This window comes from Oncorhynchus tshawytscha, linkage group LG33 (genome assembly GCF_018296145.1).
Source record: "Oncorhynchus tshawytscha isolate Ot180627B linkage group LG33, Otsh_v2.0, whole genome shotgun sequence".
Lineage (NCBI taxonomy): Eukaryota > Metazoa > Chordata > Actinopteri > Salmoniformes > Salmonidae > Oncorhynchus > Oncorhynchus tshawytscha.
The window spans coordinates 49,699,037-49,721,536 of record NC_056461.1 but is presented as its reverse complement, the minus strand read 5'-3'; the positions used below and the strand labels follow the sequence as shown (position 1 = coordinate 49,721,536).

The following is a 22,500-nucleotide window of genomic DNA, read 5'->3' as shown; positions in this document are numbered from 1 at the left end:
GGTTAGGGTTAAGAGTGTCTAGCCCTAGCTAGGCTAACATGCTAACATGATCCATTCCACTCTCAGTCAGGGTTAGGGTTAAGAGTGTCTAGCCCTAGCTAGGCTAACAGGCTAACATGAACCTTCCACTCTCCAGTCAGTCCTAGGGTTAAGAGTGTCTAGCCCTAGCTAGGCTAACAGGGTAACATGATCCCTCCACTCTCAGTCAGTGCTAGGGTTAAGAGTGTCTAGCCCTAGCTAGGCTAACAGGCTAACATGATCCTTCCACTCTCAGTCAGGGTTAGAATTAGGATGGTCTACACCACGATGATTGGTGGTCTACACCGTGATGACCTCTAGGTTATAGGTTAGTGTTTAGCTAGCTGCTAGGCTAACATAGCTAACAGGCTAACTCTGTGTATTGTGTCTGTGGTTTCCTCCAGGTCCAAACCGTACGGTGGTGTACTCCCTGGTAGACTCCGCAGACGGGTTCTTCTCTATAGATCCAGTATCAGGCGTGGTGGTTCTGGAGAAAGCCCTGGACAGAGAGACCAGAGACTCCTACAGGGTCAGGATCCAGGCCTCTGACCGCTCCGGACTGCAGGGGGCGCTATCCTCACAGGTCAGTGATATGATAGGACACAGGTCAGTGATATGATAGGACACAGGTCAGTTATATGATAGGACACAGGTCAGGTAGATGATAGGAAACAGGTGCAGTTCATATCGTAATGGTTAGATTTCCTGTCTGTGGATCAGAACGTTGTGGGTTCACCTCCCGGTGGAGGTATTTCTGCTGTAAAACCTTGGTAGAGCATGGGTGGAGTAGACATTGTGGTGCTGTAAAACCTTGGTAGAGCATGGGTGGAGTAGACATTGTGGTGCTGTAAAACCTTGGTAGAGCATGGGTGGAGTAGGCATTGTGGTGCTGTAAAACCTTGGTAGAGCATGGGTGGAGTAGACATTGTGGTGCTGTAAAACCTTGGTAGAGCATGGGTGGAGTAGACATTGTGGTGCTGTAAAACCTTGGTAGAGCATGGGTGGAGTAGACATTGTGGTGCTGTAAAACCTTGGTAGAGCATGGGTGGAGTAGACATTGTGGTGCTGTAAAACCTTGGTAGAGCATGGGTGGAGTAGGCATTGTGGTGCTGTAAAACCTTGGTAGAGCATGGGTGGAGTAGGCATTGTGGTGCTGTAAAACCTTGGTAGAGCATGGGTGGAGTAGGCATTGTAGTGCTGTAAAACCTTGGTAGAGCATGGGTGGAGTAGGCATTGTGGTGCTGTAAAACCTTGGTAGAGCATGGGTGGAGTAGACATTGTGGTGCTGTAAAACCTTGGTAGAGCATGGGTGGAGTAGACATTGTGGTGCTGTAAAACCTTGGTAGAGCATGGGTGGAGTAGACATTGTGGTGCTGTAAAACCTTGGTAGAGCATGGGTGGAGTAGACATTGTGGTGCTGTAAAACCTTGGTAGAGCATGGGTGGAGTAGGCATTGTGGTGCTGTAAAACCTTGGTAGAGCATGGGTGGAGTAGGCATTGTGGTGCTGTAAAACCTTGGTAGAGCATGGGTGGAGTAGGCATTGTGGTGCTGTAAAACCTTGGTAGAGCATGGGTGGAGTAGGCATTGTGGTGCTGTAAAACCTTGGTAGAGCATGGGTGGAGTAGGCATTGTGGTGCTGTAAAACCTTGGTAGAGCATGGGTGGAGTAGGCATTGTGGTGCTGTAAAACTTTGGTAGAGCATGGGTGGAGTAGGCATTGTGGTGCTGTAAAACCTTGGTAGAGCATGGGTGGAGTAGACATTGTGGTGCTGTAAAACCTTGGTAGAGCATGGGTGGAGTAGGCATTGTGGTGCTGTAAAACCTTAGTAGAGCATGGGTGGAGTAGGCATTGTGGTGCTGTAAAACCTTGGTAGAGCATGGGTGGAGTAGACATTGTGGTGCTGTAAAACCTTGGTAGAGCATGGGTGGAGTAGGCATTGTGGTGCTGTAAAACCTTGGTAGAGCATGGGTGGAGTAGGCATTGTGGTGCTGTAAAACCTTGGTAGAGCATGGGTGGAGTAGACATTGTGGTGCTGTAAAACCTTGGTAGAGCATGGGTGGAGTAGGTATTGTGGTGCTGTAAAACCTTGGTAGAGCATGGGTGGAGTAGGCATTGTGGTGCTGTAAAACCTTGGTAGAGCATGGGTGGAGTAGACATTGTGGTGCTGTAAAACCTTGGTAGAGCATGGGTGGAGTAGGCATTGTGGTGCTGTAAAACCTTGGTAGAGCATGGGTGGAGTAGGCATTGTGGTGCTGTAAAACCTTGGTAGAGCATGGGTGGAGTAGGCATTGTGGTGCTGTAAAGCCTTGGTAGAGCATGGGTGGAGTAGACATTGTGGTGCTGTAAAACCTTGGTAGAGCATGGGTGGAGTAGACATTGTGGTGCTGTAAAACCTTGGTAGAGCATGGGTGGAATAGGCATTGTGGTGCTGTAAAACCTTGGTAGAGCATGGGTGGAGTAGGCATTGTGGTGCTGTAAAACCTTAGTAGAGCATGGGTGGAGTAGGCATTGTGGTGCTGTAAAACCTTAGTAGAGCATGGGTGGAGTAGGCATTGTGGTGCTGTAAAACCTTAGTAGAGCATGGGTGGAGTAGACATTGTGGTGCTGTAAAACCTTAGTAGAGCATGGGTGGAGTAGGCATTGTGGTGCTGTAAAACCTTAGTAGAGCATGGGTGGAGTAGGCATTGTGGTGCTGTAAAACCTTGGTAGAGCATGGGTGGAGTAGGCATTGTGGTGCTGTAAAACCTTGGTAGAGCATGGGTGGAGTAGGCATTGTGGTGCTGTAAAACCTTGGTAGAGCATGGGTGGAGTAGACATTGTGGTGCTGTAAAACCTTGGTAGAGCATGGGTGGAGTAGACATTGTGGTGCTGTAAAACCTTGGTAGAGCATGGGTGGAGTAGATATTGTGGTGCTGTAAAACCTTGGTAGAACATGGGTGGAGTAGGCATTGTGGTGCTGTAAAACCTTGGTAGAGCATGGGTGGAGTAGGCATTGTGGTGCTGTAAAACCTTGGTAGAGCATGGGTGGAGTAGGCATTGTGGTGCTGTAAAACCTTGGTAGAGCATGGGTGGAGTAGACATTGTGGTGCTGTAAAACCTTGGTAGAGCATGGGTGGAGTAGACATTGTGGTGCTGTAAAACCTTGGTAGAGCATGGGTGGAGTAGGCATTGTGGTGCTGTAAAACCTTGGTAGAGCATGGGTGGAGTAGGCATTGTGGTGCTGTAAAACCTTGGTAGAGCATGGGTGGAGTAGGCATTGTGGTGCTGTAAAACCTTGGTAGAGCATGGGTGGAGTAGGCATTGTGGTGCTGTAAAACCTTGGTAGAGCATGGGTGGAGTAGGCATTGTGGTGCTGTAAAACCTTGGTAGAGCATGGGTGGAGTAGGCATTGTGGTGCTGTAAAACCTTGGTAGAGCATGGGTGGAGTAGGCATTGTGGTGCTGTAAAACCTTGGTAGAGCATGGGTGGAGTAGGCATTGTGGTGCTGTAAAACCTTGGTAGAGCATGGGTGGAGTAGGCATTGTGGTGCTGTAAAACTTTGGTAGAGCATGGGTGGAGTAGGCATTGTGGTGCTGTAAAACCTTGGTAGAGCATGGGTGGAGTAGACATTGTGGTGCTGTAAAACCTTGGTAGAGCATGGGTGGAGTAGACATTGTGGTGCTGTAAAACCTTGGTAGAGCATGGGTGGAGTAGGCATTGTGGTGCTGTAAAACCTTGGTAGAGCATGGGTGGAGTAGACATTGTGGTGCTGTAAAACTTTGGTAGAGCATGGGTGGAGTAGGCATTGTGGTGCTGTAAAACCTTGGTAGAGCATGGGTGGAGTAGACATTGTGGTGCTGTAAAACCTTGGTAGAGCATGGGTGGAGTAGGCATTTTGGTGCTGTAAAACCTTAGTAGAGCATGGGTGGAGTAGGCATTGTGGTGCTGTAAAACCTTGGTAGAGCATGGGTGGAGTAGACATTGTGGTGCTGTAAAACCTTGGTAGAGCATGGGTGGAGTAGGCATTGTGGTGCTGTAAAACCTTGGTAGAGCATGGGTGGAGTAGGCATTGTGGTGCTGTAAAACCTTGGTAGAGCATGGGTGGAGTAGACATTGTGGTGCTGTAAAACCTTGGTAGAGCATGGGTGGAGTAGGCATTGTGGTGCTGTAAAACCTTGGTAGAGCATGGGTGGAGTAGGCATTGTGGTGCTGTAAAACCTTGGTAGAGCATGGGTGGAGTAGACATTGTGGTGCTGTAAAACCTTGGTAGAGCATGGGTGGAGTAGGCATTGTGGTGCTGTAAAACCTTGGTAGAGCATGGGTGGAGTAGGCATTGTGGTGCTGTAAACCTTGGTAGAGCATGGGTGGAGTAGGCATTGTGGTGCTGTAAAGCCTTGGTAGAGCATGGGTGGAGTAGACATTGTGGTGCTGTAAAACCTTGGTAGAGCATGGGTGGAGTAGACATTGTGGTGCTGTAAAACCTTGGTAGAGCATGGGTGGAATAGGCATTGTGGTGCTGTAAAACCTTGGTAGAGCATGGGTGGAGTAGGCATTGTGGTGCTGTAAAACCTTAGTAGAGCATGGGTGGAGTAGGCATTGTGGTGCTGTAAAACCTTAGTAGAGCATGGGTGGAGTAGGCATTGTGGTGCTGTAAAACCTTAGTAGAGCATGGGTGGAGTAGACATTGTGGTGCTGTAAAACCTTAGTAGAGCATGGGTGGAGTAGGCATTGTGGTGCTGTAAAACCTTAGTAGAGCATGGGTGGAGTAGGCATTGTGGTGCTGTAAAACCTTGGTAGAGCATGGGTGGAGTAGGCATTGTGGTGCTGTAAAACCTTGGTAGAGCATGGGTGGAGTAGGCATTGTGGTGCTGTAAAACCTTGGTAGAGCATGGGTGGAGTAGACATTGTGGTGCTGTAAAACCTTGGTAGAGCATGGGTGGAGTAGACATTGTGGTGCTGTAAAACCTTGGTAGAGCATGGGTGGAGTAGACATTGTGGTGCTGTAAAACCTTGGTAGAACATGGGTGGAGTAGGCATTGTGGTGCTGTAAAACCTTGGTAGAGCATGGGTGGAGTAGGCATTGTGGTGCTGTAAAACCTTGGTAGAGCATGGGTGGAGTAGGCATTGTGGTGCTGTAAAACCTTGGTAGAGCATGGGTGGAGTAGACATTGTGGTGCTGTAAAACCTTGGTAGAGCATGGGTGGAGTAGACATTGTGGTGCTGTAAAACCTTGGTAGAGCATGGGTGGAGTAGGCATTGTGGTGCTGTAAAACCTTGGTAGAGCATGGGTGGAGTAGGCATTGTGGTGCTGTAAAACCTTGGTAGAGCATGGGTGGAGTAGGCATTGTGGTGCTGTAAAACCTTGGTAGAGCATGGGTGGAGTAGACATTGTGGTGCTCATGTTTATTTCCTTTCTTTTTAGGCTTCAGACCAATGCCTATTCTCACCTAAAACCTAGTTTTAGTTTTTAATATGATAGAACACAGGTTAGTTACATGAAAAGACACAGTCCCTCTGCACAGGCTCCACACAGAACTGAGTCTGTGTTTCTATTGGCCAGCAGGGGGCACTACCTTCACAGGGTGATAGAATCTGACCAATGATAGCTGTTGGTTTTTGGAATTGAGGACTATTTAGCTGAATTGTACTGAACCATCCTGATGATTGGTAGAGATGGAATGTCTGAGTTGTTCCGTACCTTTTGCCGGTGCTTTTAAGTGTAGTCTTCTGAATAGTTTCTCGTCTCGTACCAATGCTTTAAACGTAATATGAATATTGAAGCTAAGATTATGTATGTGTGTGTGTGTTATTGAATATTGAAGCTTGGGTTATGTCTGTGTGTGTGTGTTTGTTAGTGAATCTTCAAGCTCGGGTTATGTCTGTGTGTGTGTGTGTGTGTGTGTGTGTGTGTGTGTGTGTGTGTGTATGTCTGTGTGTGTGTGTATGTTAGTGAATCTTCAAGCTCGGGTCATGTCTGTGTGTGTGTGTGTGTGTGTGTATGTTAGTGAATCTTCAAGCTTGGGTTATGTCTGTGTGTGTGTGTGTGTGTGTGTGTGTGTGTGTGTGTGTGTGTGTGTGTTGTTAGTGAATCTTCAAGCTCGGGTTATGTCTGTGTGTGTGTGTGTGTGTGTGTGTGTGTGTGTGTGTGTGTGTGTGTGTGTGTGTGTGTGTGTGTGTGTGTGTGTGTGTGTGTGTGTGTTCTGTGTGTGTGTTAGTGCATCTTGAAGCTCGGGTTATGTCTGTGTGTGTGTGTGTGTGTGTGTGTGTGTGTGTGTGTGTGTGTGTGTGTGTGTGTGTGTGTGTGTGTGTGTGTGTGTCTGTGTGTTTATGTGTTTTTGCGTTGTTCTTGTTCCTAACAGGTGGATCTGACAGTAGTGGTGTTGGACATCAACGACAACCCCCCGGTGTTCCAGAGGCGTGACTACACCGTCACCGTGCCCGAGGACGTTGCCATGGGAACAGAGATCCTGCGGCTGTCGGCCACCAGTGACGACATTGGGGCAAACGCTGAGGTCACGTACAGCATCAGGGCTGGCAACGAACTGGGGAAGTTTCAGATTGACAGAACTCTGGGTGAGTAGGAGGGTAGGTGGGTGTATAATTTCCTTGACTTCAAGGTACATAAAGACTTTGTCTGTTTGTGTGTGTGTGTGTGTGTGTGTGTGTGTGTGTGTAGGCTCCATCTCAGTAGTTGATGACATGGACTTTGAGGTGTGTAAGGACTACTTCCTGACTATAGAGGCTTGGGACGGTGGGGCCCCGCCCCTCAGCACTGCTACCATGGTAACCATAGAACTGATGGACGTCAACGACAACGCTCCAGCCTTCAGTCAGGATATCTACAACGTGCTGGTCAGCGAGGACGCATCAGTCGGACAGACTATCACCAGGGTGAGTGTGTGGGTGGATGGGTCTGTTGGGTGGGTGTGGGTGAGTGGTTGGGTTGGGTGGGTGTGGGTGGTTGGGTCGGATGGGTGGGTGGTTGGGTCGGATGGGTGGGTGGGTGTGGGTGGTTGGGTTGGTTGGGTGGGTGTGGGTGGTTGGGTCGGTGTGGGTGGGTGGTTGGGTCGGTTGGGTGGGTGGTTGGGTGGGTGTGGGTGGTTGGGTGGGTGTGAGTGGTTGAGTCAGTTGTGTGTGGGTGGTTGTGTCGGTTGGGTGTGGGTGGTTAGGTTGGTTGGGTGGTTGGGTGGGTGGGTGGGTGGGTGGGGTGGGTGGTTGGGTCGGTTGGGTGGGTGGTTGGGTCAGTTGGGTGTGGGTGGTTGGGTCGGTTGGGTGGGTGGTTGGGTCAGTTGGGTGTGGGTGGTTGGTTTGGTCGGTTGATTTGGTTGGGTGGGTGTGGTTGGGTCGGTTGGGTGGGTGTGGGTGGTTGGTCGGTTGGGTGTGGGTGGTTGGGTGTGGGTGGTTAGGTCGGTTGGAGTGGTTGGGTGTGGGTGATTGGGTCGGTTGGGTGGGTGTGGGTGCGTGGGTCAGTTGGGTGTGGGTGATTGGGTCGGTTGGGTGGGTGGTCGGTTTGAAAACCCACCTTTTTACCTGTCCTTTAATTGAGGATTTCACTATTATTATCTGTTATAGATCTATTATATTTGTATTGATCACTTTTATTGATCTATTGAATCGATCTATTGTGTCTATTGTATTGATCTCTTGTATTGACCTATTGTATCTATTGTATTGACCTATTGTATTGATCTATTGTATTGACCTATTGTGTCTATTGTATTGATCTATTGTATTGACCTATTGTATCTATTGTATTGACCTATTGTATTGATCTATTGTATTGACCTATTGTGTCTATTGTATTGATCTATTGTATTGACCTATTGTGTCTATTGTATGTATCTATTGTATTGACCTATTGTATTGACCTATTGTATTGATCTATTGTATTTATATATTGTATTGATCTATTGTATTGACCTATTGTGTCTATTGCATTGATCTATTGTATTTATATATTGTATTGATCTATTGTATTGACCTATTGTGTCTATTGTATTGATCTATTGTATTTATATATTGTATTGATCTATTGTATTGACCTATTGTATTGATTTATTGTATTGATCTATTGTATTGATCTATTGTATGTATCTATTGTATTGACCTATTGTGTCTATTGTATTGACCTATTGTATTGACCTATTGTATTTATCTATTGTATTGACCTATTGTGTCTATTGTATTGACCTATTGTATTGACCTATTGTATTGACCTATTGTATTTATATATTGTATTGATCTATTGTATTGACCTATTGTATTGACCTATTGTATTGATCTATTGTATTGACCTATTGTGTCTATTGTATTGATCTATTGTATTGACCTATTGTATTGACCTATTGTATTGATCTCCCCCTTTGTTTCCTACTGTGTTATTGACTTGTTAATTGTTTATTCCATGTGTAACTCTGTGTTGTCTGCTCACACTGCTATGCTTTATCTTGGCCAGGTCGCAGTTGTAAATGAGAACTTCTTCTCAACTAGCCTACCTGGTTAAATAAAGGTGAAATAAAAAATAAATAAACAAATCTATTGTATTGACCTATTGTATTGATCTACTGTATTGACCTATTGTATTGATCTATTGTATTGACCTATTGTATTGATCTACTGTATTGATATATTGTATTGATCTATTGTATTGACCTATTGTATTGATCTACTGTATTGATATATTGTATTGATCTATTGTATTGACCTATTGTATTGAACTACTGTATTGATATATTGTATTGATCTCTTGTATTGCCTTCTGTTGTTTCTATCTCCTCTATTTTACTGTCAATTGTGTTGTGATTCACTTTAGATAGTCAAATATCTTATTTGATGTGTGTGTGTGTGTGTGTGTGTGTGTGTGTGTGTGTGTGTGTGTGTGTGTGTGTGTGTGTGTGTGTGTGTGTGTGTGTGTGTGTGTGTGTGTGTGTACAGTTGCTAGCGGAGGACCTGGACAGCCAGGTGAACGGGCGAATCACTTACTCCATCCTCCGTGGTGACCGTGGCAACCAGTTCTGGATCGACCCGGTAACGGGACTACTCAAAGTCAACAAGAGACTGGACCGGGAGGAGGTGAGAACACACACACGCACAACCACACGCAAACACCGGTGAGAGAGTTTTTTGTTCTGAATGTCCCTGCATATTGAATTGTATTTTGGCAAAATAATTAGTGAGACAGGATAGTAGGTAGTGAGACATGATAATAGGTAGTGAGACAGGATACTAGGTAGTGAGACAGGATACTAGGTAGTGAGACGGGATAGTAGGTAGTGAGACATGATAATAGGTAGTGAGACAGGATACTAGGTAGTGAGACAGGATACTAGGTAGTGAGACAGGATAGTAGGTAGTGAGACAGGATACTAGGTAGTGAGACAGGATACTAGGTAGTGAGACAGGATAGTAGGTAGTGAGACATGATAATAGGTAGTGAGACAGGATACTAGGTAGTGAGACAGGATACTAGGTAGTGAGACGGGATACTAGGTAGTGAGACAGGATAGTAGGTCGTGAGACAGGATAGTAGGTAGTGAGACAGGATAGTAGGTCGTGAGACAGGATAGTAGGTAGTGAGACAGGATACTAGGTAGTGAGACAGGATACTAGGTAGTGAGACAGGATACTAGGTAGTGAGACAGGATAGTAGGTCGTGAGACAGGATAGTAGGTAGTGAGACAGGATACTAGGTAGTGAGACAGGATACTAGGTAGTGAGACAGGATACTAGGTAGTGAGACAGGATACTAGGTAGTGAGACAGGATAGTAGGTAGTGAGACAGGATAGTAGGTAGTGAGACGGGATAGTATGTAGTGAGACAGGATACTAGGTAGTGAGACAGGATACTAGGTAGTGAGACAGGATACTAGTTGGTGAAACAGGATACTAGGTAGTGAGACGGGATAGTAGGTAGTGAGACGGGATACTAGGTAGTGAGACAGGATACTAGGTAGTGAGACGGGATACTAGGTAGTGAGACGGGATAGTAGGTAGTGAGACAGGATACTAGGTAGTGAGACAGGATACTAGGTAGTGAGACAGGATTCTAGGTAGTGAGACAGGATAGTAGCTAGTGAGACAGGATACTAGGTAGGGAGACAGGGTAATAGGTAGTGAGACAGGATACTAGGTAGTGAGACAGGATAGTAGGTCGTGAGACAGGATACTAGGTAGGGAGACAGGGTAATAGGTAGTGAGACAGGATACTAGGTAGTGAGACAGGATAGTAGGTCGTGAGACAGGATAGTAGGTCGTGAGACAGGATAGTAGGTAGTGAGACAGGATACTAGGTAGTGAGACAGGATAGTAGGTAGTGAGACAGGATAGTAGGTAGTGAGACAGGATAGTAGGTAGTGAGACAGGATAGTAGGTAGTGAGACAGGATACTAGGTAGTGAGACATGGTAATAGGTAGTGAGACAGGATACTAGGTAGTGAGACAGGATACTAGGTAGTGAGACAGGATACTAGGTAGTGAGACATGGTAATATGTAGTGAGACAGGGTAATAGGTAGTGAGACAGGATACTAGGTAGTGAGACAGGATAGTAGGTCGTGAGACAGGATAGTAGGTCGTGAGACAGGATAGTAGATAGTGAGACAGGATACTAGGTAGTGAGACAGGATACTAGGTAGTGAGACAGGATAATAGATTGTGAGACAGGATAATAGATAGTGAGACAGCATTATTTGTAGTAAGACAGGGTAATAGGTAGTGAGACAGGATACTAGGTAGTGAGACAGGATAGTAGGTAGTGAGACAGGATACTAGGTAGTGAGACTGGATAGTAGGTAGTGAGACAGGATAGTAGGTAGTGAGACAGGATAGTAGGTAGTGAGACAGGATACTAGGTAGTGAGACATGGTAATAGGTAGTGAGACAGGATACTAGGTAGTGAGACAGGATACTAGGTAGTGAGACAGGATACTAGGTAGTGAGACATGGTAATATGTAGTGAGACAGGGTAATAGGTAGTGAGACAGGATACTAGGTAGTGAGACAGGATAGTAGGTCGTGAGACAGGATAGTAGGTCGTGAGACAGGATAGTAGATAGTGAGACAGGATACTAGGTAGTGAGACAGGATACTAGGTAGTGAGACAGGATAATAGATTGTGAGACAGGATAATAGATAGTGAGACAGCATTATTTGTAGTAAGACAGGGTAATAGGTAGTGAGACAGGATACTAGGTAGTGAGACAGGATAGTAGGTAGTGAGACAGGATACTAGGTAGTGAGACAGGATAGTAGGTAGTGAGACAGGATAGTAGGTAGTGAGACAGGATAGTAGGTAGTGAGACAGGATAGTAGGTAGTGAGACAGGATAGTAGGTAGTGAGACAAAATACTAGGTAGTGAGACAGGATACTAGGTAGTGAGACAGGATACTAGGTAGTGAGACATGGTAATATGTAGTGAGACAGGGTAATAGGTAGTGAGACAGGATACTAGGTAGTGAGACAGGATAGTAGGTAGTGAGACAGGATACTAGGTAGTGAGACAGGATAGTAGGTAGTGAGACAGGATAGTAGGTAGTGAGACAGGATACTAGGTAGTGAGACAGGATACTAGGTAGTGAGACAGGATACTAGGTAGTGAGACAGGATACTAGGTAGGGAGACAGGATACTAGGTAGTGAGACAGGATACTAGGTAGTGAGACAGGATACTAGGTAGTGAGACGGGATAGTAGGTAGTGAGACAGGATACTAGGTAGTGAGATGGGATAGTAGGTAGTGAGACAGGATACTAGGTAGTGAGACAGGATACTAGGTAGTGAGACAGGATACTAGGTAGTGAGACAGGATACGAGGTAGTAAGACAGGATTCTAGGTAGTGAGACAGGATAGTAGGTAGTGAGACAGGATAGTAGGTAGTGAGACAGGATAGTAGGTGGTGAGACAGGGTAATAGGTAGTGAGACAGGATAGTAGGTAGTGAGACAGGATAGTAGGTAGTGAGACAGGATAGTAGGTAGTGAGACAGGATAGTAGGTAGTGAGACCAGATACTAGGTAGTGAGACAGGATAGTAGGTAGTGAGACAGGATACTAGGTAGTGAGACAGGATAGTATCTAGTGAGACAGGATAGTAGGTAGTGAGACAGGATAGTAGGTAGTGAGACAGGATAGTAGGTGGTGAGACAGGGTAATAGGTAGTGAGACAGGATAGTAGGTAGTGAGACAGGATAGTAGGTAGTGAGACAGGATAGTATCTAGTGAGACAGGATAGTATCTAGTGAGACAGGATAGTAGGTAGTGAGACAGGATAGTAGGTAGTGAGACAGGATAGTAGGTAGTGAGACCAGATACTAGGTAGTGAGACAGGATAGTAGGTAGTGAGACAGGATACTAGGTAGTGAGACAGGATAGTATGTAGTGAGACTTGATAATAGGTAGTGAGACAGGATACTAGGTAGGAGACAGGATAGTAGGTCGTGAGACAGGATAGTAGGTAGTGAGACAGGATAGTAGGTAGTGAGACAGGATAGTAGGTAGTGAGACAGGATACTAGGTAGTGAGACAGGATAGTAGGTAGTGAGACAGGATAGTAGGTAGTGAGACAGGATAGTAGGTAGTGAGACAGGATACTAGGTAGTGAGACAGGATAGTATCTAGTGAGACAGGATAGTAGGTAGTGAGACGGGATACTAGGTAGTGAGACAGGATAGTAGGTAGTGAGACAGGATAGTAGGTAGTGAGACAGGATAGTATCTAGTGAGACAGGATAGTATCTAGTGAGACAGGATAGTAGGTAGTGAGACAGGATAGTAGGTAGTGAGACAGGATAGTATCTAGTGAGACAGGATAGTAGGTAGTGAGACAGGATAGTAGGTAGTGAGACAGGATAGTAGGTAGTGAGACAGGATAGTAGGTAGTGAGACAGGATAGTAGGTAGTGATACAGGGGACAGACATTGGAGGAGGAACAGTATGGGAGGGAACAGACAGTCTGATCGAGCCCAGTCCTTGTGTGACCTGGAATCCGGAGCATTACCAATATACACTATATTTTCTCATGAGGTCACTTAGAGTTTATGGTCATGCCATTCGTTTTGTAAAATACTTTTGCAACCTTGTATTTCAGTGACTCATGTAGGATGTCCTGGTTGTCCTTTAATGTCTCTCTTTCTCTCCTCCTTCCCCTCCTCTCTCTATGTCTCTCTCTCTCTCTCTCTCTCTCTCTCTCTCTCTCTCTCTCTCTCTATGTATGTCTCTCTCCCTCTGTCTCTGTCTCTGTCTCTCTCCTCCTCCCCCTCCTCCTCCTCTGTATGTCTCTCTCTCTCTCTCTCTCTCTGTCTCTCTCTCTCTCTCTCTCTCTGTCTCCCTCTCTCGCTCTCTCTTTCTCTCTCTCTCTCCCCCTCTCTGTCTCTCTCTCTCTGTCTCTCTCCCTCTCTCTGTCTCTCTATCTCTCTCTCTCTCTGTCTCTCTCCCTCTCTCTGTCTCCCTCTCTCTGTCTCTCTCTCTCTCCTCCTCCTCTGTATGTCTCTCTCTCTCTCTGTCTCTCTCTCTCTCCCTCTGTCTATCTCTCTCCTCTCCAGGTGTCCAACTATACTCTGTCTGTCCAGGCTTTTGATAGTGGTTCCCCCGCCATGTCCTCTACAGTCATCGTCAACATAGATATATCTGACGTAAACGACAACCCTCCTGCCTTCGCCCCACCTAACGCCTCAACCACTGTACAGGTACACACGTGTCTGTCTGTCTGTCTGTCTGTCTGTCTGTCTGTCTGTCTGTCTGTCTGTCTGTCTGTCTGTCTGTCTGTCTGTCTGTCTGTGTTTGGCTTAGAGTGTCTAATGCTTTTGATTATGGCATCCAATCCCAGGGGTGGGTTTATGCTTTCTATTTACATATTGTCCTTCATTAACATAGTTGTAGACCTTACGTCTGTTACTCTACGTCTCCAGTTGAACCAGCCGGCCGGGTCCAGTCTGCTGAAGCTGTCCGTCACTGATAAAGATTCCCCCAATAACGGCCCTCCTTTTGAGTTCCGCATTGTGTCTGGGAACGAGGGGAACGCTTTCTCTGTGGAACAGACCGGAGACCTACGGTCCAACCGTGTTCTAGGACCTGATGCTACCAGGGAGTTCACTCTGCAGGTCCAGGTGAGAACTTTACATGCAGTTATTATGACCAAGTTTAGGTCAGAGTTATTCTCAGGAAAGAGATACCTAGTTTGATATCAACACTCTGCTGGTCCAGGTGACAACTTTTACAAGCAGTTATTATGACCAAGTTTAGGTCAGAGTTATTCTCAGGAAAGAGATACCTAGTTTGATATCAACACTCTGCTGGTCCAGGTGACAACTTTACAAGCAGTTATTATGACCAAGTTTAGGTCAGAGTTATTCTCAGGAAAGAGATACCTAGTTTGATATCAACACTCTGCTGGTCCAGGTGACAACTTTACAAGCAGTTATTATGACCAAGTTTAGGTCAGAGTTATTCTCAGGAAAGAGATACCTAGTTTGATATCAACACTCTGCTGGTCCAGGTGACAACTTTTACAAGCAGTTATTATGACCAAGTTTAGGTCAGAGTTATTCTCAGGAAAGAGATACCTAGTTTGATATCAACACTCTGCTGGTCCAGGTGACAACTCAAAATGTTGTTTAGTAAAAACACTCAATGATGTAAACCTGTAGGTCTTCATCTTCTTCTTCTTCTTCTCCTTCTTCTGCTTCTTCTTCTCCTTCTGCTTCTTCTTCTTCTTCTTCTTCTTCTTCTTCTTCTTCTTCTTCTTCTTCTTATGCTTCTTCTTCTTCTCTGTCTCACTCCTCCAGGCCAGTGACAGCGGTAAGCCCCGTCTCTCCTCCTCTTGCTGGGTCTTCGTCAGGGTAGTCGGAGACAGCCAGTACAGACCCTCTGTCAACCCATTGGACATCTACATCGTCACGGCAACAGACTCCTATCCCGGCGGCCCAATCGGACAGATATACGCCTCCGACCGCGATGTCACAGACGTGTTGTCTTTTACCCAGAGGCCTTTGCAGCAGCGGAATCCATTCAAGATCAACAGGCAGGACGGCAGTGTAGTGGCCGTGGCTGGACTGGAGCCTGGCAGGTACACAGTAGTGGAGGCTGCTTAGGAGAGAACGGTTCAATGTAGTGGCTGGACTGGAGCCTGGCAGGTGCACAGTAGTGGAGGCTGCTTAGGAGAGAACGGTTCATAATAATGGCCGGAACGGATGGAATGGCATCAAACACCAGGAAACCATGGAAACCATGGAAACCATGTGTTTGATGTATTTGATTCCATTCCACTAGTTCTGATTCAGTCATTACCACAAGCCTGTTCTCCCCAATTAAGGTGCCACCAGCCTCCTGTGGTACACGCACAGACACACACAGACACACACACTCTCTGAGCTGTTTGTCGGTCTCTCTCCCCAGGTATCAGTGTAACGCCACTGTGAGTGACGGTCGTTACTCTGTCCCAGTGGTCGTAACGGTCGTGGTTGAACAGGTGACTGAGGATCTCCTCCGTAGCGCCATCACCCTGAGGTTTTCCTCGCTGACCCCTGAAGACCTGCTGGGGCGTCATCTTAATAATATCAAGCAGGTTTGTGTGTCATCTTGAGATTCCCCTCCCTGACCCCTTGAACCAGCTGCTGGGATCTCAGTAACATCAGGAAAAAAGGTAGGGAAACTAAAGGGTTGCCGGATCTGACAATCTGCCCTTGAAACCTTGAGCAAGGCACTTCACCCATAGAAACTGCCCCAGTGCTGCCACCCTGTGTATCAATCAGGTAGGTGTGCTCATAGCATTTAGAAACTGCTCCAGGGGTTAGGTTTAGTACCAGGGGTTAGTACCAGGGGTTAGGTTTAGTACCAGGGCTTAGGTTTAGTACCAGAGATTAGGTTTAGTACCATGGGTTAGTACCAGGGATTAGGTTTAATACCAGGGGTTAGGGTTAGTACCAGGGGTTAGGTTTAGTACCAGGGGTTATGTTTAGTACCAAGATTATTACCAGGGATTAGGTTTAGTACCAGGGTGAGTACCAGGGGTTAGGTTTAGTACCAGGGGTTAGGTTTAGTACCAGAGATTAGTAACAGGGATTAGGTTTAGTACCAGGGTTAGTACCAGGGGTTAGGTTTAGTACCAGGGATTAGATTTAGTACCAGGGGTTAGTACCATGGGTTAGGTTTAGTACCATGGGGTAGGTTTAGTACCAGGGATTATGTTTATTACCAGGGGTTAGGTTTAGTACCAGGGTTTAGGGTTAGTACTAGGGGTTAGGTTTAGTACCAGGGGTTAGGGTTAGTACCAGGGGTTAGGTTTAGTACCAGAGATTAGTACCAGGGTTTAGGTTTAGTACCAGAGGTTATGTTTAGTACCAGAGATTAGTACCAGGGGTTAGGTTTAGTACAAGGGGTTAGGTTTAGTATCAGGGGTTAGGTTTTAGTACCAGGGTTAGTACCAGGGATTAGGTTTAGTTTCAGGGATTAGGTTTAGTACCAGGGGTTAGATTTAGTACCAGAGATTAGTACCGGGGTTTAGGTTTAGTATCAGGGGTTAGGTTTAGTACCAGGGATTAGGTTTAGTACCAGGGGTTAGGTTTAGTACCAGGGGTTAGGTTTAGTACCAGGGATTAGGTTTAGTACCAGGGGTTAGGTTTAGTACCAGGGGTTAGGTTTAGTACCAGGGGTTAGGGTTAGTTCCAGGGGTTAGGGTTAGTACCAGGGGTTAGGTTTAGTACTAGGGGTTAGGGTTAGTACCAGGGATTAGTACCAGGGGTTAGGGTTAGTACCAGGGTTTAGGGTTAGTACCAGGGATTAGTACCAGGGGTTAGGTTTAGTACCAGGGATTATGTTTAGTACAAGGGGTTGGGTTTAGTACCAGGGGTTAGTACCAGGGGTTAGGGTTAGTACCAGGGATTAGTACCAGGGGTTAGGTTTAGTACCAGGGATTAGGTTTAGTACAAGGGGTTGGGTTTAGTACCAAGGGTTAGTACCAGGGGTTAGGGTTAGTACCAGGGGTTAGGGTTAGTACCAGGGGTTAGGGTTAGTACCAGGGGTAAGGTTTAGTACCAGGGGTTAGGTTCAGTGCCAGGGGTTAGTACCAGGGGTTAGGTTTAGTACCAGGGGTTAGGGTTTGTACCAGGGATTAGTACCAGGGGTTAGGTTTTGTACCAGGGGTTAGTACCAGGGATTAGCTTTAGTACCAGAGATTAGTACCAGGGGTTAGGTTTAGTACCAGGGGTTCGTACCAGGGGTTAGGTTTAGTACCAGGGTTTAGGTTTAGTATCAGGGGTTAGGTTTAGTATCAGGGGTTAGGTTTAGTACCAGGGTTTATGTTTAGTACCAGGGTTTAGGTTTAGTACCAGGGTTTAGGTTTAGTACCAGGGGTTAGGGTTAGTACCAGGGGTTAGGTTTAGTACCAGGGGTTAGGGTTAGTATCAGGGGTTAGGGTTAGTACCAGGGGTTAGGGTTAGTATCAGGGGTTAGGATTAGGATTGTTTCTCCAACCTCTCCTGGTTTGTGTTCTGTATTTATTTTCTGTCCTGGAAGGGAAAAACTATTTAGAAAATTATTACTAACCTTGTTGTTTCGTTGATGACATTGTATGTCTGACTAATAAAGTTTTTTTGACTAATACAGTTTTTATCTTTTAAAAAAGAGGCTGCGTGGCGTAGTCGGCTGGGGTTCGTCGTCGCTTGAGCAACAACAGGACCCTCTGCACATTCTCGGTGTGCAGCCGATGTCAGAGGGCATCGACCTACTCCTGGCCATGGAGAGACCAGAGGGGGAAGGAGAGGGTGGAGGCTACCTAACCTCACAGGAGCTGATCCTCAGGATGGGGGAGGCAGGGTGGAGAGGGGAAGGGAGAGGACAGGGAGGGGAGTCGGCTACAGGAGGCCAGCTCCAGGGTGTCCTGGCCGGGGCGGAGGTGCTGGTACCAGCCTGCTCGGGGGAGCTCGACTGCGGGGACAGAGTGTGCGAGCAGGCCCTGGTGGTGGAGGGTGGAGCGATGGTCACCTACAGCACCCCGACAGTCAGCTTCATCACCCCACGATACAGCCGCATGGAGACATGCACCTGCCCAGGTCAGTACACACACAGCCTATTTTCATCATTTGATCATTTCATCTCTCCCCCTGCTATATCTTTCTAACCCCCCTTCTGTCCTTTCTTCTCCCTCTATTATGTCTCTCTTTACCCCCCTCCTAGGAGGTACCTGTCCCAACCCCGTAGAGGAGCAGTGTGAGGGACAATCCTGTCCTATAGACATGCAGTGTGTTCGTTCCAGCCCCACAGCGCCCTCTGTCTGCCAGTGTCTGCCTGACAGGATGGACCAGTGTGCAGGTGATAATATTGTTTATATGAAGGGATTGGAAGGAGGAAGCCCTCCCCTACCCTCCTGTAGGTTTTAACTCCAACCCTGTTTCTGGAGAGATACCCTCCTGTAGGTTTTAACTCCAACCCTGTTCCTGGAGAGATCCTACTGTAGGTTTTAACTCCAACCCTGTTCCTGGAGATCTAGTCTCCTGTAGGTTTTAACTCCAACCCTGTTCCTGGAGAGAGTCCCTCCTGTAGGTTTTAACTCCAACCCTGTTCCTGGAGATCTACCGTCCTGTAGGGTTTTAACTCCAACCCTGTTCCTGGAGATCTACTCTCCTGTAGGTTTTAACTCCAACCCTGTTCCTGGAGAGAGTCCCTCCTGTAGGTTTTAACTCCAACCCTGTTCCTGGAGAGAGATCCTCCTGTAGGTTTTAACTCCAACCCTGTTCCTGGAGAGATACCTGCCTGTAGGTTTTAACTCCAACCCTGTTCCTGGAGATCTACTCTCCTGTAGGTTTTAACTCCAGCCCTGTTCCTGGAGAGAGACCCTCCTGTAGGTTGTATCTCCAACCCTGTTCCTGGAGAGACACCCTCCTGTAGGTTGTATCTCCAACCCTGTTCCTGGAGAGAGGCCCTCCTGTAGGTTTTAACTCCAACCCTGTTCCTGGAGAGAAACCCTCCTGTAGGTTTTAACTCCAACCCTGTTCCTGGAGAGAGACCCTCCTGTAGGTTGTATCTCCAACCCTGTTCCTGGAGAGACACCCTCCTGTAGGTTTTAACTCCAACCCTGTTCCTGGAGATCCACTCTCCTGTAGGTTTTCATTCCAACCCTGTTCCTGGAGAGACACCCTCCTGTAGGTTTTAACTCCAACCCTGTTCCTGGAGACATTGAGTGCGATGGGAAAGTATTCAGACCCTTTGACTTTTTCCACATTTTGTTACGTTACAGACGTATTCTAAAATGTATTAAATAATCAAATGTACTCATCAAACTATACACAATACCCTATAATGAAATATGAAAAATTACAAAATGTTGCAAATGTATTAAAATGTAAAAACAGCAATGTGACTCAGAACCTGGATTTGGCCTTATGTAGCAAAATTTGATATTGTGTTTTTTACATTGGATAAAAGTGGAGACTCAGAGGTACAAAATGGTATATCTTGTTTTGTTTTGGTATCTAGTGAAGAGCTCTTCTTTGTCTCCACCCATTCAGCATCGTTCACACCCTCTTAAGCCTTTAGCCTCGCCCATTCAGCATTGTTCACACCCTCTTAAGCCTTTTGCCTCGCCCATTCAGCATCGTTCACACCCTCTTAAAAGCCTTTAGCCTCGCCCATTCAGCATCGTTCACACCCTCTTAAGCCTTTAGCCCCGCCCATCTCGTTTCGCTCTCAGAGCGTTCAGAGCACAAAGTTGATACTCTGGACGATGATTGGTTTACCTCTGGATAACATGAAAACAGCCTAACCAGCTCTGCTGGCAACAATTTCATTACGCTTTTTTTGCTGACGTTTACTGACAGTGGCTATATTCAACAGGTGTTGTGCACTTTACTTTGAGACATGAACCTAGCTAGGTAAACAATGACCCTAGATAGGTAAACAATGACCCTAGATAGGTAAACAATGACCCTAGCTAGGTAAACAATGACCCTAGCTAGGTAAACAATGACCCTAGCTAGGTAAACAATGACCCTAGCTAGGTAAACAATGACCCTAGCTAGGTAAACAATGACCCTAGCTAGGTAAACAATGAACCTAGCTACCCCTAGCTAGGTAAACCCTAGCTAGGTAAACAATGAACCTAGCTAGGTAAACAATGAACCTAGCTAGGTAAACAATGACCCTAGCTAGGTGAAACAAAACAATGACCCTAGCTACAATGAACCTAGCTAGGTAAACAATGACCCTAGCTAGGTAAACAATGATAGGTAAACAATGAGCTAGGTAAACAATGACCCTAGCTAGGTAAACAATGAACCTAGCTAGGTAAACAATGACCCTAGCTAGGTAAACAATGACCCTAACTAGGTAAACAATGACCCTAGCTAGGTAAACAATGACCCTAGCTAGGTAAACAATGAACCTAGCTAGGTAAACAATGACCCTAGCTAGGTAAACAATGACCCTAGCTAGGTAAACAATGACCCTAGCTAGGTAAACAATGAACCTAGCTAGGTAAACAATGACCCTAGCTAGGTAAACAATGACCCTAGCTAGGTAAACAATGAACCTAGATAGGTAAACAATGACCCTAGCTAGGTAAACAATGACCCTAGCTAGGTAAACAATGACCCTAGATAGGTAAACAATAACCCTAACTAGGTAAACAATGACCCTAGCTAGGTAAACAATAACCCTAACTAGGTAAACAATGACCCTAGCTGGGTAAACAATGACCCTAGCTGGGTAAACAATGAACCTAGCTGGGTAATCAATGAACCTAGCTGCGTAAACAATGACCCTAGCTAGGTAAACAATGTGTAAGATCACACACGTCACCTAACATTACCTAACGAGCCAGCCAGCTAACGTTAGCTAGTTAAACAATAATGAACATAGTGCCAAATCATGTCATTACTACCCTGCATGAATCTGCTGGAAGCTAACCAACCAGATTCAATGTTAGCTAGCTAACATTAGGCTCTAACTAGCAAAACAAAATGCAAAATGCAAAATGCAAAATGCAAAATGCAACGTTAACTAGGGAGCCAGCCAGCTAACGTCAGCTAGCTAGCTAACAGTAAACTTTAGCTTGAAATGAAACCTCTTTCTGTCAAAATTAGAAACGTGTAATACATGAAAATGTAGCTAGCTATGACTATCTTACCCGAATACATCATCATGAATGATGTACTCGTCTCCTGGTCACGGATGCCCTTAGTTTGTTGATGTAATCCGGAGCCAGGTGTTTTCTCCATCTCTTTAGCTATCATACTCTAGTTCCACTGATTTCAAAACTCGATATTCGGTTTCTGTCTTTTTTCTGCGGCTTAAACCGACAAGGCTCGTAATTTAACAGATGGTATAAAAGTGTGTTATTAAGTTCACTTTTTAGTTCACATGTTACCTTTATTTACATACAGTTGAAGTCGGAAGTTTACATACACCTTAGCCAAATACATTTAAACTCAGTTTTTCACAATTCCTGACATTTCACTTTAGTAAGAATTCCCTGTTTTAGGTCAGTTAGGATCACCACTTTATTTAATGAATGTGAAATGTCAGATTAACAGTGGAGAGAATGATTTATTTAAGCTTTTATTTCTTTCATCACAGTGGGTCAGAAGTTTACATACAGTGCCTTGCGAAAGTATTTGGCCCCCTTGAACTTTGCGACCTTTTGCCACATTTCAGGCTTCAAACATAAAGATATAAAACTGTATTTTTTTGTGAAGAATCAACAACAAGTGGGACACAATCATGAAGTGGAACGACATTTATTGGATATTTCAAACTTTTTTAACAAATCAAAAACTGAAAAATTGGGCGTGCAAAATTATTCAGCCCCTTTACTTTCAGTGCAGCAAACTCTCTCCAGAAGTTCAGTGAGGATCTCTGAATGATCCAATGTTGACCTAAATGACTAATGATGATAAATACAATCCACCTGTGTGTAATCAAGTCTCCGTATAAATGCACATGCACTGTGATAGTCTCAGAGGTCCGTTGACAAGAGCATTGATAATAGCATTGGTTCTAGCATTGATTATAACATTGATACTATCATTGACACTAGCATTGATACTATCATTGATACTAGCATTGACACTAGCATTGATACTATCATTGATACTAGCATTGACACTAGCATTGATACTATCATTGATACTAGCATTGACACTAGCATTGATACTATCATTGATACTAGCATTGATAATAGCATTGATACTAGCAATGATAATGATAATAGCATTGATACTAGCATTGATAATAGCATTGACACTAGCATTGATACTAGCATTGATAATAGCATTGACACTAGCATTGATACTATCATTGATACTAGCATTGATAATAGCATTGGTACTAGCAATGATAATAGCATTGACACTAGCATTGATACTAGCATTGATAATAGCATTGACACTAGCATTGATAATAGCATTGATAATAGCATTGATACTAGCAATGATAATAATAATAGCATTGATACTAGCAATGATAATGATAATAGCATTGATACTAGCAATGATAATAGCATTGACACTAGCATTGATA

At 45.4% G+C, this 22,500-nt stretch overlaps 1 protein-coding gene across 1 annotated transcript in view; it reads left to right on the top strand.

Moving 5' to 3' along the window:
- LOC112240034 (protocadherin Fat 3-like) overlaps positions 1-22,500 on the top strand; it is a 316,631-nt gene that overhangs the window by 259,320 nt on the left and 34,811 nt on the right. Inside the window, exons 49-59 of the mRNA XM_042311250.1 lie at positions 423-601; positions 6,358-6,571; positions 6,675-6,889; positions 8,933-9,070; positions 13,533-13,676; positions 13,899-14,096; positions 14,775-15,062; positions 15,392-15,557; positions 16,308-16,334; positions 17,661-18,038; positions 18,163-18,297. Coding sequence (XP_042167184.1) covers positions 423-601; positions 6,358-6,571; positions 6,675-6,889; positions 8,933-9,070; positions 13,533-13,676; positions 13,899-14,096; positions 14,775-15,062; positions 15,392-15,557; positions 16,308-16,334; positions 17,661-18,038; positions 18,163-18,297 — 2,082 coding nt within the window. The remainder of the gene's footprint in view (positions 1-422; positions 602-6,357; positions 6,572-6,674; positions 6,890-8,932; positions 9,071-13,532; positions 13,677-13,898; positions 14,097-14,774; positions 15,063-15,391; positions 15,558-16,307; positions 16,335-17,660; positions 18,039-18,162; positions 18,298-22,500) is intronic.